Raw genomic sequence first — 17121 nt, forward strand, 5'->3', positions numbered from 1 at the left:
CAATACTGTTACAGTTTTGGAAACCCTGGTGGCGTAGTGGTTAAGTGCTACGGCTACTAACGAAGAGGTCAGCAGTTTGAATCCACCAGGCGCTCTTTGGAAACTCTGTGGTATGGTTCTACTCTGTCCTATAGGGTCACTATGAGTCGGAATCAACTCGATGGCAATGGGTTTGGTTTGGTTTTGGGTCACAGCTTTGCATTCCTGATTGGAAAGCAGCTTTTTAACTTGGAGTTGACTTCCAAATCCTGCTGATTTTTTCTTTTTTACTTCAGTATGTGTCTTTAGCAATGACTGTGAAGATGGCACAGGACGAGGCAGTGTTTCATTCTGTTGTATATAGGGTCGCTATGAGTCAAAACCAACTTGATGGTACCTAACAACAACAACAACATGTATCTTTTTTTTTTTCTGAACATTTGTAGTTTGAATGAAAGTTTACAGAGCAGATTAGTTTTCCATTTAACAATTTGATACACATTTTGTTTTGTGACATTAGTTGCAATCCCCTCAATGTGACAGCACTCTACCCCCTTCCTCCCTGGGTTCCCCGTTTCCATTTGCCCATCTTTCCTGCCCCTTCCTGCCTTCTGAACTTTGTTTTGGGGCACATGCTGCCCTTTTGGTCTCATATGGTTGATTGTTATGAGGAACATGTTCCTCACTGGCGTTATTGTTCCCTTTATAGGCCTATTGTTTGGTTGAAAGGTGATCTCCAGGAGTGGCTTCTGTTCCAGGTTTGAAGGATGTCTAGCCATAGTCTCGGGAGTTCCACCAGTCTCTGTCAGACCAGTAAGTCTGGTCATTTTTATGAATTTGAATTTTGTTCTACATTTTTCTCCCACCCTGTCCAGGACCTTCTGTTGTGATCTCAGTCAGAGTGGTCAGTAGTGGTAGCTGGGTACCATCTAGTTCTTCTGGTCTCTGGCAAATGGAGGCAGTGGTTCATGTGGTCCATTAGTCCTTTAGACTAATTGTTTCCTTGAGTCTTTGATTTTCTTCCCCTCTTATTTGCTCCAGATGGGAAGAGACCAATAGTTGTATTTTAGATGGCCACTCGAAGCTTTTAAGACCCCAGATGTTACTCAGCAAAGCAGGATATAGAATATTGTCTTTATAAACTATGTTGTGCCAATTGACCTAGATGTCCCCTGAGACTATGGTCCTAAGCCCTCAAGGCCAATGACCCAGTACCTCAAGGTGTTTGGTTATGACTAAGACGTTTTCATAACTTTGCCCCCTGTGGACTCTACTGTATACATGGATATATTTGTAGTACATACAAATACGTATGTAGAAATATCCTCTGCCAAGCCTATATATGCTTGCCTATGTACTCCCATATGCCATCCCACACCTGTTCAACTTACATATCTACCTGTGTATCCATTTGTAAATTATTGTTTGTTATTACAGGTTTGTGTATGTAACAGTATTTACCATTGTTTCCTTTTACTCTTGTGTTCCTCCCATTGTCTTCCTTTGCTTTGGTCATGTTGTGCTTACATCCCCCTTATTGTGTATTGCTTTCCCTTCACCAAAGTTAATACGTGTCTACTATCTGGCTAGTGATTTTCCTGCCTTTCCCTTCCCATCCCTGGTAACCATCAAAGAATGTTTCTTTCTGTGCATAAACCTTTTCTTTACCTTTTATGATAGTGGCCTCACAGAATATTTGTCCTTTTGTGATTGACTTATTTCATTCAGCATAATGCCCTCCAGATTCACCCATGTTGTGAGATGTTTTGTGGATTTGTTATACTTTGACGTTGTGTAGTATTCCATCGTGTGTATGTACCATAGTTTGTTTATCCATTCATCCATTGATGGGCACTTAGGTTGTTTCCATCTTTTTGCTATTGTGAACAATGCTGCAATGAGCATGAGTGTGCATATATCTGTTCATGTAAAGGCTTTTATTTCTCTAGGATATATTCCAGGGAGTGGGATTGTAGTTCTATTTCTAGCTTTTTAAGGAAGCGCCAAATCGATTTCCAAAGTGGTTGTACCATTTGACATCCCCACCAGCAGTGTATAAGTGTTCCAGTCTCCCCACACCCTCATCAGCATTTGTTGTTTTTCTGTTTTTTTTTAATCATTGACATTTTTGCCAGGGCACGATGATATCTTTGTTGTTGTTCGGGGTTGCATCTAATGGCTAATGATCACAAGCATCTCTTCATGTGTCTGTTGGCCGCTTGAATGTCTTCTTTGGTGAAGTGTCTGTTCATGTCCTTTGCCCACTTTTTAATTGGATTGTCTTTTTGTTGTTGAGATGTTGAAGTTGTCTATAAATTTTAGAAATTAGTCCCTTCTCAGATATGTCATTGCCAAAGGTTTGTTCCCGGTCTGTAAGTTCTATTTTTAGTCTTCTGGTAAAGTCTTTTGATGCATGTAAGTGTTTAATTTTTAGGAAGTCCCAGTCATCTAGTTTATCTTCTGCTGTTTGTATATTTTTAGTTATTTTTGAGTCTGTTTATAAGCAACATGTGTCTTTAAAAATGAAGAATGTTTTCCTAAATTATCATTACTGTTCTTTAAAAATGAATTAATTCGTGAATTTGATCTCATACTCAGTCCATATTCAAATTTTTCCAGTCATCCCTATTATCAGGAAACACCTATTTAGTTGTCACACTGTTAGGGTTGCTAAGATTGATCCCGTATTTAGGGTGATAACAGCGTGCCCCCTGTACCATCTTCACTTGTTTTCCCTCTTGCCACCTGAAGATAATCTGTGTGGTGTTATGTTAGCACTCCCATCAGCTCTTCAGCTAATTCATTTTATACTAGTTGATATCCTCGCCGGAATCAATGATTTCTTTAGGGGTTGTGAAATGATAGTTTTTCTCATTTCATCTACATTGATAAGCTGGCATTTTTCTGTAAAGCACTACTTCCCATCATCAACTGGACTCTGGACATTCTGAAATTCAGTTCCTGCTAGGAAAGCAGGATACGTGTTTCTTTCCTTTAAATTATATCTTTTTAAAGCGAGGAGTTGGATTCATAGCCACCTGAAAGGGTACCAAATTATTCCCCTCTATGCCACACTCCACTTTTTCTTTTTTTAAGCTGTTATGATTTTAAGACATGAGGATCTACAATTCATATTGTATAACTTCCTCTTTTGAATATTGATCTGACATGAACTAGGACATGAAATTAGTTGACTTGTATATAAAAGCTTCAGTATTCTTGCATGGTGCTTAGGTACATTAAACTCCCATTCATTTCTATGGAAAATTTACTGTGGAAAATATCTTAACCAAATCTTGCGACTTGTTGTTCCACTACACTACTGCATTTGTTTATTTCTTTAAAATATAAAAGCCTATGTAAAAAGCTGGTTTTCTAGGATTAGATGACTAACAACTGAAAACCAGTTATGTTAGTCTCAGGAGTGCTGATTTGTCCTCATTATTGATGTTTTTCATCTAGAAGCCAGTATTCTATTGTTGATTGCCTTGTTTTAAAAATTGGTCATGTCATGGAGGAACCTGGAAGGCATTATGCTGAGTGAAATTAGTCAGTTGCAAAAGGACAAATATTGTATAAGACCACTGTTATAAGAACTTGAGAAATAGTTTAAACTGAGAAGAAAACATTCTTTCGTGGTTACAAGAGGGGGGAGGGAGGGGCAGTGGGAGAGGGACATTCACTAATTAGATAGTAGATAAGAACTATTTTAGGTGAAGGGAAAGACAGCGCACAATACAGGGGAGGTCAGCACAATTGGACTAAACCAAAAGCAAAGAAGTTTCCTGAATAAACTGAATGCTTCGAAGGCCAGCATAGCAGGGGCAGGGGTCTGGGGACCATGGTTTCAGGGGACATCTAAGTCAATTGGCATAATAAAATCTATTAAGAAAACATTCTGCATCCCACTTTGAAGAGTGGCGTCTGGGGTCTTAAACGCTAGCGAGCAGCCATCTAAGATGCATCAATTGGTCTCAACCCACTTGGATCAAAGGAGAATGAAGAACACCAAGGACACAAGGCGATTATGAGCCCAAGAGACAGAAAGGGCCACATGAACCAGCAATTACTTCATCCTGAGACCGGAAGAACTAGATGGTGCCTGGCTACAACCTATGACTGCCCTGACAGGGAACACAACAGAGAACCCCTGAGGGAGTAGGAGAGCAGTGGGATGCAGACCCCAAATTCTCATAAGACCAGACTTAATGGTCTGACTGAGACTAGAAGGACCCCAGTGGTCATGGCCCCCAGACCTTCTGTTGGCCCAGGACAGGAACCATTTCCAAACCCAACTCTTCGGACATGGATTGGACTGGACAATGGTTTAGAGAGGGATGCTGGTGAGGAGTGAGCTTCTTGAATCAGGTGGACACTTGAGACTATGTTGGCATCTCCTACCTGGAGGGGAGGTGAGAGGGTGGAGGGGGTTAGAAGCTGGCGAAATGGACAGGAAAAGAGAGAGTGGAGGGAGAGAGCGGGCTGTCTCATTAGGGGAGAGTAATTGGGAGTGTGTAGCAAGGTGTATGTGGGTTTTTGTGTAAGAGACTGACTTGATTTGTAAACTTTCACTTAAAGCACAATTAAATAAATAGAGCAAAAAAAATTGGTTGTATAAGGATCAAATTATGGAGTGGCAGTTTGGTGGATTTATTTTTTTTTCTACAAGTGATTTTAAAATTAGACTGGCACGTCATTTACAAAATTGGATAATAGGTTTAGAGCCTTTGCATTTATTCCTTGTACCTTGCATGGCTTTGTTCATAGAAGCAGCACCCAGAAGAAGAGCTTGGTACTGATAAAGGGCGGAAATGAAAGAGTAATCCACGCTTTAGGAATTGAAAAGGGCAATTGAAAAGATTAATATATTCTTTGAAAATTATGCTGCAGTGTTCACCTCATTGAAACAGATTACTTGTTTCCTGTCCAGCACAGCTCAGCAGGAGGTCTAATGACCAGAAACCAGTGAAAGTGGAATTTTCAGGGTTCGTTTTTCAAAATAAAATATTTTTCTTTTAAATGCATGCAAATATTTCAAGAAAATTTTTAAGTGGAAAAGTTAGAAATACATATAATCCAGAGAAAATAAAATCACTCTTAGTCCTGTCATTAGACATAACCATATTTAATGTTATGTGAACAACAGAGAGAAATAAATGCCGTTACCGATAAATGGAATAAAACCCAGTGCCGTTGAGTCGATTCCGACTTATAGCGACCATATAGGACAGAGTAGAACTGCCCCATAATGTTTTCAGGGAGCGTCTGGTGGATTCGAACTGCCAACCTTTTGGTTAGCAGCTGTAGCACTTAACCACTATGCCAGTAGGGTTTCTGATAAATGGAATAGTAACAGCAATACTAAGAGCTCATTCTCATTGAACCTTTACTATATACCAGATACTTTTCTAAGCGCCATGCAGAGGTGAGGACCTATTATCTCCATGTATACCGATGGAGAAGGTGAGACACCAAGGGATCATGTGTAAACTTGCTCGATGTGACACTGCTAGTACATAACAGAGCTAAGATCCAAAGTTCACAAGTAGGAGAGCTGGAATCTGAACCCAGCCATCCGGATTCTCCAGGCCATACTTTTAACCAGTCATATTATGCAATATGTTTTAATAAAATGATCATATTTGATGAGAAAAAATGAACTGATGAGAAAGAAATAGAACTGAAGGAACTTCTGAACTTTAGTTAAATTATAAGATAATTTTTACTGATTACTGAAAAGAGCAAATTTTTTTCAGTATGTTCTCCCTATTCTCTCCCCCTTTTTTAAGTTGTGTAGTATCTGTATTGTCAGCATATGTAGCCATTATATACAATATTATCTCCGCCTTTATAGCCTTCATTTAGTGTTGCTTCTATGTTTGGATGTATAGTAATACTTACTACCAGTCTTTATGTCAGTGTCCCTCCAGTCATTTTGGTCGTCTGAAGCTCTAGGAGATTCCTCAGGAAGGACTCAATGGACCAGCATTTCCTGAATTATTTACATGTTGATGGAGTTTGCTGCATTTATAATTGAAAGTCATTTTGGCTAGATGTAAGATCCGTGGTTCACACTTTCTTGTTTGTTGTAGTTGTTAGCTGCCGCTAGGTCGGTCCCCAACTCATGGCAACCCCATGTGTTACAGAGTAGAACTGCTCCATAGGGTTTTCTTGGCTGTAATCTTTATGGAAGCAGATCACAAGACATTTTCATCAGAGAAGCTGCTGGGTGTGTTCAAACCAATTAAAAACCACTTGTGTCACCCAGAGTATCTTAAATTAAATATGTCCATTTTTTTTTCCTGGCATAAGATGTTGTTTTCAAGGTCTGCTGATAATGTAGTAATTTTCTTTTTTGTATGAAACACTTTTTTTTTCTTAAAGTCCAATAATTTTACAAGAATTTAGCTTGGTGTTGGTCATTCTGGGTTGATTTTTCTGAGATATTTGTGTCTTTTCAGTATATAGTTTCAAATCCTAAGGTTTTTTTTTTTCCGGTAAAAATTTTCTTGACTTACAGACTTTAGTTATTCTGATCCCTTGCTTTCTTTGCCTGCCTTCTATATTTGTCACATCCTTTTGAATCATTTTCATCCATCTTCATTCCTCTTTGATTAAGAACCTCTTCCTTTTGTCTTCTATTTCTTTTAAGGTATTATCTGTTGTGTTTATTTACACTTGTGTCTTTCTAGCTTAGATTTCATTTCTGAAATGATTATTTTCTTGTATTTCTAATTCTTTTTTTAGTTTTATCATCTCATTTCTGAGTTGTTCTGATTCTGATTTATGATATTCTTCCATATCATGTAATTTTTTTTTTGTATCATGTAACTTCTTAATGTGTTTTAAAGTATTAGATTATAGTGTTCATCTATTTTTTGTGGACCTATCTTTCTGGCATGTTTTTATTCTGTAAAAATATTATTCTGTTGCTCATTTTTACATAAAATTAATCTCCCGGGACTTTTAGGAGACTTTCTGGCATGTTTTTATTCTGTAAAAATATTATTCTGTTGCTCATTTTTACATAAAATTAGTCTCCCGGGACTTTTAGAAGGAGACTTGATTTAGGATAGTTTTTTCTCTGCTAATTTTATGGCTAGAGAATTCCACATTCTGTTGTTTTTGAGAATTGTTCAAAAGTCTGGTAAATTACTTATTGAAATCTCCTGGCCCTGTACCTCTACTTTTATCTGGACTTTTCTTTTTTTGTCTCTCTTATCCCTGTCCTGCTCAATTTAGTGTCTATTCCCATTGGTTTCTCCTCTGAGCAAGGCTTTGATCTGGAAGGGAGCTTTAGATGATTAGTTTTGAGAGTTCATGGGGCCTAGACTGCTCCCAGACTGTATCATGCACCTCTTCTTCACTCAATCACTATTTGAAGGTGCAAGCCCTTCCTACTTTCAGTTGTTGTTCATAAATTAGCTTGCTGAGGTTTGAATGAGTTATTTGAGAGTTCTCAGGTCTATCAGATGCCCTGTTGATTCCCTCTACATATTTTTCCACAGCGGATACCATGTTGGTATCGTAACTATCTGTGGTTTGTCCTCACCCACGCATATGTTGGGGCTCATGGGGGAATCTTTTTCATCTGGTTTTGACATAGATTATGTCTGTCGATTGTGGTTTTGCCTTCCTACTTGCCCTTCTTGCTTTTCTTACTAATTTTTTTGTTAAGGCGGCATCTGGGGAGATTCAAAAGCTATGCTGCTACCACACCTTCCTTCCAGAATTTCTCTCTTATAATAGGGAATCTGCAAACTATGTATCCTGTGGACCAAATCTTGCCCACCATTTGTTTTTGTACAGGCTCTGAGCTAAGAATGGTTTTTATATTTTTGGATAGTTGAAAAAAATCAAAAGAAAAATACTATTTCATGGCTCATGAAAATTATATGGAAATCAAATTTCAGTGTCCACAAAGTTTTATTGGAACACAACCACACCCGTTCACTTATGTATTTTCTATGGCTGCTTTCATGCTGCAACAGCAGAGTTGAGTTGTTGGGACAGAGACCGTATGTGCCTCAAAGTTGAAAATATTTATTATCTGGCCATTTACAGAAAATGTTTGCTGACCCCTCTCCTATAATATAGGGACCCTGGTGGTGCAATGGTTAAGTGCTCGGCTGCTAACCAAAAGGTCAGCAGTTCGAACCCTCCAGTGCTCTCGTAAAGATTACAGCCTAGGAAACCCTGTGGGGCAGTTTTGCTCTGTCACTGGGGTCACTCGGAGGCCATATCGACTTGACAGCACCTAACAACAACAATCCTATAATATACTTTTTTTTAATGGCTAAATAATATTCCATTGTGTGAATGTGTCATAATGTACTTAACCAAGTGCCTATTGTTGAATATTTAGGTGATTTTTAAAACATTCATTATTATAGACATCATTTCACAGCTAAGTGCTTGTGTACAAATTTAATTACCTTCTTGGGATAACATGTTACAAGAAAGATTGCTGGATCAAAGGAAAGTGTATACATTTTAAACTCTGATTAATATCGACAAATTGTCATCAAGAAAGATTGTATAAGTTAAATATCCATTAAGGATACTGGTAAGGAGCCTGGGGGGCAAAAGCAGTTTGCAGTCAACTGTTAACCTAAAGGTTGGTGGTTCAAATCCACCCAGGGGCTCTGTAGAGGTACAGGCCTGACAATCTGCTCCCGTAAAGATTATAGCCAAGAAAACCCTATGGAGCATTTCTACTCTATAAAACATCTGGTTGCCATGAGTCTGGGGCTGACTTGATGGCAGCTAACAAAAATAGCAACAAAAGAATACTAGTTAAAAAATGGTACATTCATGCAATGGAATATGCAGAGATTAAAGAAATTGAGGTAAATCTGTTTTTACTAATGTGTAAAAATATATAACATACGCTATTAAATAAAAAACCCAAGTTACATATACAGAGTATGATTTCCTTTGTATTAAGGAAATGTGGGGTTAGAATATATACACTTAAATTTTTCACAAGGAGCATGGATTACAACCAGGTTTTATACCAGTTTATATATCTACCAGCAGTATGTAGGAATGGTTATTTTACCATACTTTTGCCCACATAGTGTTATCTGTTTTTTCTAATTCTTGCCAATTTGATAGATAAGAAAAAGACGTTGTATTTTGATTTAACATATCAAGTTTTATATTTTTTCATACATTTATTGGCTTGAATTAATTTTTTTGTTAAATTCTTGTTCATTGTCCATTTTCCCTGCAATATTCATATTTTTCTTGGTAACTTGTAAGAGCTCTTTATATATCACATATTTACCCTTCAGCTTGTTATATATGTTTGCCTTTGTGTTGTAGTCGGGGTAATTAATGATGTACAAATTTTTTTCTTTTTTTATGCAGTCAAATCTTTATTTTTTAGGTGTAGAAAGCCCTTTTCTACCTCAGATTTTTATAATTGTTCCTCTGTATATTTTTCTAGCATGTATTTGATTTTTTTTTTTTTTTGCAGTTAGGTCTTTAATCCATCAAGAATTTGTGTAGGCTGTGAGGTAGGGTTTACCTTTGTTTTTCAAATGCTTAGCCAGTTGTTTCAGTGCTAGTTGTTGAAGAACTAAGCCATTATTCCAAGGCTATGTAATTTTTCTGTATTGTTTTATATTAGAAATCTGTGCATTTTACCTTAAAAAAATCAGGATTACTGAGGTATAATTTACATAAAATAAAATTCACCCTTTAAAAGTGTACAGTTCAAAGAGTTTTGGCAAATGTATGCAGTTGTGTAACCAACTACCCCAATTAAATGTGCAGTGTAAAGAAAATAAAGGCAAGAATTAACGTCCGAGTGAAACAGTTGAAATAAGAAAAGCATGTCACCCTTTTTTTCCTTCTTCAAAAGATTTTGTTTCTAATTTTAGAAAGGTCCAAATTTGTTTATCTCTTGAGACAGTCATTTAACCTCATATAATACTCCCGTGCTTTTTTCCCCTTTAGTATTAATTCCTGATTGTTTGGTTTCATTAACTGTTCAAACGGATGAAGATTCTTAGGTTTAAAAAAAAGGGGGGGGGCAGGAAAACGTACACTCATGGTTCCATGCACATAGGCAAAAAATAAGCATTGGTTGTGAGTACTCAGGGAAAAAATACTGTTTAAGAAGTCACTGTATGTGCGTTTTTTTTTTTTTCCTTTCTTCTAGCACTGGAAGAAGTATGACATCTATGAAAAGCAAACCAAAGAAGAAACTGACTCTGTAGTGCTGATAGAAAACCTGAAGTGAGGCTCTCCGTAATGGGGATAATTTATTTTTACCTTCAATGTGACCTTGTGAAGATTCATCCATTCTCCATTTGTTATCTGGGAACTTGCTAAATGGAAACTGAAACCACCGGACCATTTAAAAACAGGCAGCTCATAAGAGCCACAGGTCTTCGTATTGAATTGTGCACCAAAAAAACTAAAAATAATAGACCCTTTGGAGAAGAGAGTGGAGTCATCCTCACTGAATTATAAAAGCAGACAGACATCCTTTGCAAAGGCTTCAAACCAGGGGAAAAATTGAAAAGTGATGATGGCAGTAGGGTTATTATCAAGAGTTGTGACAACTTCCTGAGGGATCTATACCTGCTTTGTATTCTTTGTGGTCAGACAGCACCAACAAGTTTTATTTGTTTGGGGAACTTATTTTAGGTGGCAAATGCTAACGCCAAACTTGAGTCACAGAGAACATGTTGGAAACAATATTGATAAGACCTGTTACTTGAGATCCCATTGAGTAATGTTTGTGGCCATTAGATTTCTTAACAGTCCAGAATTATCATCCCCTTCAGCAGCATTTTCTCCTGCTTCCACAGCCCCAGAAATTAGTGTTGGCCACGATGATGACAGGCACAGGAAAAGCAGAGGAGCCTCTTTACCAAGACCTTTCAAAGCCATTGCAGACTTCTCAGAGCAGTGGAGGCAGAATGACCCATTGGGTATAGGCATTGAACTAGGCAGTCTCTAATGATATATTGTTTTTCTTCACCTCAGCTACTCAAATCAAGAATTTACTATGTCCCTGGTTAGTGCTAGACCCCCAGATTTTAGGCCAGAACCCCCTTAAAATCTAGTTGGGAGTCCTTAGTGCCTACCCCCTTCTTTACCTCCACCAGTCATTTTTAAGACCTTCCAACTCCCCCACTGATTTCCCCTTTTGCATTCTCCCTCATTCCCCCTCATTGTAGCCTACCCTTCACCTTTCTTTGGAAATTTAGATATAAATCTGCTCAGAACACCTAGAGGGGCGGAGTAACTTCCATCTTAGGTAAAGTGTGAGTAGACTGAGAAACAATGACTAACTCTTGCATATTTTGTAACTTCTGTGTGAATCCACATTTGTTTGAGGGCTTTCAGCACTTAATGTTTCTTTACATGGTTTCTAAACAGAAATGAGATATTATCTTCACTTAGAACTTTGCTGTTTGCTGGAGAAAAAAAGAATGGTTCTGCCTTTTTCTCTTTCAGGATGGGCCCTGGGATTGATTCCCCTCTTCCTTTACTGCCACAAATGGTTATTAGTAGGTTTCCTGTTTTGTGTTAATAGTCAGCCATCCTAGGTGCCAAAGTTTGTACTCCTTTTTTGTATATGTTAGGGTTCCATGCTCACCCATCCCTGCAACATTACTATATATATTTCCTCTCCTCCACCTAATTCCTCTAAATTTAAAGAAGTCTTTATGGGAAGTGAGAGGTTTCCCCACCCACCCAGTGTTTCTCTCTTCACACACACAAACTCAGGTTACTAGTAGGAGCTTGAGCACTTTATATCACAAGCTCTTGAAATGTTTACCCATTTGTATTTATAAGATGATGCTACTTGCAATTCCTGCCCTTTGAGGAGGGAAAATGAGAGATCCCTGCTCCTCACAGGTTTGGGCACAAGTGGCCACATGCTTCCACCACAATGGAGGAGCTCTGTGCCCTGGCTTTTCTGAGGAAATTGGGGTATGTGCCAGTGGTAGATGTAAAGTTATTTCCTTCCTGTGCTTTTATATTTGAGGTCAGACTGAGGCTGGGAGACAGACACAGTGGATGTTCCACTCTGCTCTTTTGTTGTCTAGAAGGAGTAATTGGTTTTCCTCTGTAGGGATGAGATTCTTTCCTAGCCAGGTTTTTTTATTTTTCTGGAAGACAAAACACCTAAATGCCTTACCCAAAGCCATTTTTAGTGTTATCCTATGTAGGTGGCAGTAGAGGGGTGGGGATGCTTTGAAATTCTGATTACCTAGGGAACTACAGATGCTGACTGTCATAAAGCCTGGGAATGGGGAAATTGTATTTTGGTTCCATCCTCTTATAGCAGTGAAATAGCTGAGGGAATGGGGGAGGGTGAATTACGGGAGTCCCTATGGCTATTTTATAATTGCTGCAAAGTGACCCCCAAGCATTGGGAGTACTTGGAAACATCAACACATCAGCAGGATTCCCATCACCAGTAGGAAACTAGTAGGTTCATTTACTATTTTATGTCTAACCTATATAGATTTTTTTCCCACATACCTAAGTAAACCCATTATACAGATTGTCATTCATATTCTTTCACTCAGATAAGTTTTTCTTCATCTGGGCACTGAAGGGATACGTGAAACAATGTTAAGAACCTTTTTGGTAACGTCTTCAATTAGGGATCATTTTGTTTAACTCTTTATATGAAAGCTTCAGTAAAATAAATATGAAATGTTTTTTTGTATGTCACCCAAGTGTTTTTCTTTGGTCTTATTTTGGGCAAAGCATTGTGTTGTGTGGAGTAGGTGGCAGAGAAAACGAGTTGAAAGCATAAATGCAAAAAAATTCCAAAGGCAGCTATTTTATCTTGTACGGAATTATTTATTGTAAACTTCCCTGCTGTTCTGTGTTTTCTGTAAGAGCCTGCACTTGGTTTAATAGTAGTACAGCCTTTGCAGAAAGCACCTAAAGAGACATAAGTATTTGATAAATTGGGGTTATAATAATTAAGGGAAGTGGAGAGCTGGTCCTTTCTAATTTTAAGCTTAAAATAGACTACAGTGTGCTTAAGGAGACTCATGGTATACCTGATGGGGGACCTCTGATTACAAGTTAATAATATTAGCAGATTAGTTTTGAGACTAAGAAAATCAGCATTCAGTAGCTGCTCTCTTAAGAATCGGTTACATACTTTCATATTTTCTATAAAGACAACAAAATGGTTTGAATGTCACAAAGGGTTTCTTTCTCATTTGTGTTAAGTGTGTTGTCTTTAGCCACACCACATTTATTAATTACCCTGAATTTGTACAGGGTCCAAACCCTAGGGTGAGGGCAAGGATGCTCATTTTAGCTATCTAGAAGCATCTAGGAAGACTCTGGAAAGCCATCTCCAGGTAAGTAGAACATTTTTTTATAGGAACCCTCCTTCTGATTCTTAACACATCAACTCTGAGTATTATGACAGAAAACATTTAACTGAGGACTCTTGAGATCGTATATCTGTATGAGATATATGGAAATCAAATTCCTGTAGCCACAAACATGTTCAACTTATCCCAGGGGGAGAGGCATCAGAATGATCTAAACACAATTGTTTTCCAGAGTCATTGACCATTTTGTTGTTTCCATGAACTCCCACTTTTGCCAATTCAACTTTACACTCATATTAATAGAATATTTTGCTACGAGAATATTAGTAGTTTTAGAAGAAAACAAGGGAACAAGAACATTTCTTTCAGAGACTGTTTTCTGTTAAACTCCAATGATTAGGTTAAGCAATTGAATTTCTTGCAAATACTGTAACTAAATCTTCGTATGTTTTTACTTTAAGCAAGGGAGGAATTTTACTGCCTTTTGAATGTGCTAGATGTTTTTGACATCAGTCCCCTTGATGTTTTGTTTCTGAAGGTTCTTTGGCCGTTGTCTTTCCTAATAGTCACATTTTAAGTTTACCATTAGCAACAGGAAAATATTTTACTATTAGTTTTCAACACTTGTCAGGTAGACTAGAATATAAAAAGAGAAAATCAATACTTTGGAGTGGCTAGTATGTGCCAAGTTACATGTGTCATTTTACTAAGTCTCCATGTCAGTCCTCTGAGATAGGTTGCATTATTACAGGTGAAGAAACAGACATAAAACAATTGAATTACGAGTCTAAGATCACACAGCTAATAAGTGACTGAGACAGAATGACCTTGGAAAACAGGTCATTCTGACTTTAAAGCCTGTGTAATATAGCCAAGGATGTATTTGTTTATTCTAAGAAGGCAGCTGGAGCCCTAGTGGCACAGTGGTTAAGAGCTTGGCTGCTAACCAAAAGATCGCCTATTAGAATTCACCAGCCGCTCCTTGGAAACTCTCTGGGGCAGCTCCACTCTGTCCTATAGGATCGCTATGATTCGTAATCTACTCGACAGCAATGGATTTGGTTTGGTTTTGGTTTAAGGAGGCAGCTACCTAAAGAAGAAACATCTTATTTCACATTATTGCCAAATTGTTTATCAGCTGGAAGACTGTTTAAAAATTTAAATCATTTAATTGCAAAATGAGTTTTTTTTTAAATGTTGTCTTAGGGTTCATTTGCACATTCATTCATCTATGTACCTACCGGGCAATGTGCTAGGTGCTAGGGATCTAGAAAAGAATAAGAGTTGGCTTAGTGTCAGGTGATTTTAATCAAGGGGAGGCTACTTAGTTCCAAGTGACCTTGGGTAGGTCTCTCTCCTGTCTGGGCCTGCTTCCCATCTGTGAAATGAACATACTAGATTTAGCAATTTATAATTCCATCCATGATTCATAACATTGGCAATAACTTGGGGAGTTCATTTGGAAGTGAGAATCTTTTCTACAAATACCAGTTCTATGACCTTGGGCAGGCTCCTTCATTTCTCTGGCCATCAGTGTTCTCATCCAATCAAGTCCAAACTGTTGACTTCTGTTTTATAAATCAAAAAAATATGTTATGGTAACCTCCTACTCCTGATACAAGAAGTAGCTAACTATTAGTAGTAACTGCCAGAAATAACCAGATGAGCAGGCCCTTTAATACAATGATAAGAATGAAGGAATTGATACATTGCATGAGCCCTGTGGTCCACCCAAATCAGGATATTCCCAAGGGTCCAGCCATGGTTGTACCTAACAAATATTTCTTATCATGCTTTGCAGATCTCAGATAGATCATAGTCCAAAAATGGACTAGGTATACTGTAGATTGCATAATGATTACATCTGATACATTACCTAAAATGGAGTCTGTTTGAATTCAGTACTTGCAAATTTGGTCGTTGCGCCAAGATGTGTAGTTGGCAGAATGGCCCCCAAAGATACCTATGTCCTAATTGTTGGAACCTGTGAATATGCTACTTTACATGGCAAAGAGGACTTTGCAGACATGATTAAAGCTGTTGTTAGGTACCATCTAGTCGGTTCTGACTCACAGCAACCCTATGTACAACAAAATAAAATGATTGAAGTTAGGGACCTTAAAATAGGGAGATTATTCTGGATTTTCTAGGCCCAGTCTAATCATTTGAGCCCTTAAAACCAGAGAAATTTCTTAGGGGCCCAAAGAAGAGCAGAATTAGAATTACAGAGAGAAAACACTAGTCCTAAGTCAGGAGCCATCTAGCTTTGCTACTTTCTCTATTCGTCCATTCATTCATTTGCTCAACTACACATGATATATTAAAATGTATGATGTGGGCACAAACCAGTTAGATCCTATGACAGCTGTAATTACTTGGTAGGGCTGTACCAGTATGTATTAGTCCTGTATGCAACAGCTATTGATTGAGTGTCCACCATGTGCCAGCACTGCACTAACCCAATCCATTGCCACTGAGTCAATTCTGACTCATAGTGACCCTATAGGACAGATTAGAACTGCCCCAGAGGGTTTTCAAGGAGTGCCTGGTGGATTCGAACTGCCAGTCTTTTGGTTAGCAGCCATAGCTCACCATAGCTCTTAACCCCTGTGCCACCAGGGCTCCTAGCACTGGAGTAGGCACTGTGTAACTTCCTGTCTCTGAGCTTCGGTTTTCTCACCTGTCCAATAAGGAGTATGTGATCTACAGGGACCCCTGTGGGTCTAACATTCATAAACAGTAAAATAGTAACATCTGATCATTTTTAGGAACATAGTAGAAGCAGATATGGAAAAAAAGCAGCTGACCCAAGATGTGTAGATTTTTTAAAAAAAACTTTGTTCTGTTTTATGTGAAAGTTTACAGTGCAAATTAGTTTCTCATTCAAAAATGTATGCAGAAATTGTTTTGTGACATTGATTGTAGTCCCCACAATGTGTCAGCACTCTTCCCCTTTCCCTTTCCATCCCATGTTCTCTGTGTCCATTCGTCCAGTTTTCCTGTCCCTTCCTGCCTTCTCCTCTTTGCTTTTGGGCAGGTGTTGCCCATTTCGTCTTGTATACTTGATTGAACTAGGAAGTATGCTCCTCGCATGTGTTATTGTCTGTTTTATAGGCCTATCTAATCTTTGGCTGAAAGGTGGACTTCAGGAGTGGCCTCAGTTCTGAGTTAGCAGGGTGTCTGGGGGCCATAGTCTTGGGGGTTCCCCCAGTCTCTGTCAGACCAGTAAGTCTGGTCTGTTTTTGTGAATTTGAATTTTGTTCTGTGTTTTTCTCCTGCTCTCTCTGGAACCCTCTATTGTGATCCCTGTCAGAGCAGTCAGTGGTGATAGCTGGGCACCATCTAGTTCTTCTGGGCTCAAGCTGGTGGAAGCTGTGGTTCATGTGGTCCGTTAGCCCTTTGGACTAATATTTTCCTTGTGTCTTTGTTTTTCTTCATTATCCTTTCCTTCAAACGTGGTAGGAACAATATATGTATTTTAGCTGGCCACTTGCAAAGTTTTAAGACCCCACATACCACTCAACAAAGTAGGATGTAGAACATTTTCTTGATGAACCATGTTATGCCAATTGACCTAGATGTCCCTCAAGACCATGGTCCCCAGCCCTGAGCCCCAGTAACTCAGTCCCTCAAGGTGTTTGGATGTGTCTACAAAGCATCTGTGGCTTTACCTTGGTCAAGTTGTTCTGACTTTCCCTATATTTTGTATTGTCTTTCCTTTCACCAAAGTTAACACTTGTCTACTATAGTTAGTAAGACGTGTGGATTTTAAAGGGTAGGGAAAAAAAAAAAACAGAAAATGATTTTATAAGTT

At 38.4% G+C, this 17121-nt stretch overlaps 1 protein-coding gene across 6 annotated transcripts in view; it reads left to right on the plus strand.

The window, feature by feature from the left end:
• The window catches only part of IL13RA1 (interleukin 13 receptor subunit alpha 1), a 67831-nt gene extending 55147 nt beyond the window's left edge, over positions 1-12684 (plus strand). For 5 of the 6 annotated variants that reach the window (XM_064278713.1, XM_064278715.1, XM_064278714.1 and 2 more), the window contains one exon: positions 10148-12684. In XM_064278713.1, coding sequence (XP_064134783.1) covers positions 10148-10164 — 17 coding nt within the window. In that variant the 3' untranslated portion in view covers positions 10165-12684. Of the gene's footprint in view, positions 1-688 lie in introns of all 6 variants that reach the window. The other variant, XM_064278712.1, reaches the window with a different exon arrangement.
• Positions 12685-17121: the final 4437 nt, after the last annotated feature.

The sequence above is a fragment of the Loxodonta africana genome, chromosome X (assembly GCF_030014295.1).
Source record: "Loxodonta africana isolate mLoxAfr1 chromosome X, mLoxAfr1.hap2, whole genome shotgun sequence".
In the NCBI taxonomy this organism is placed as follows: Eukaryota; Metazoa; Chordata; class Mammalia; order Proboscidea; family Elephantidae; genus Loxodonta; species Loxodonta africana.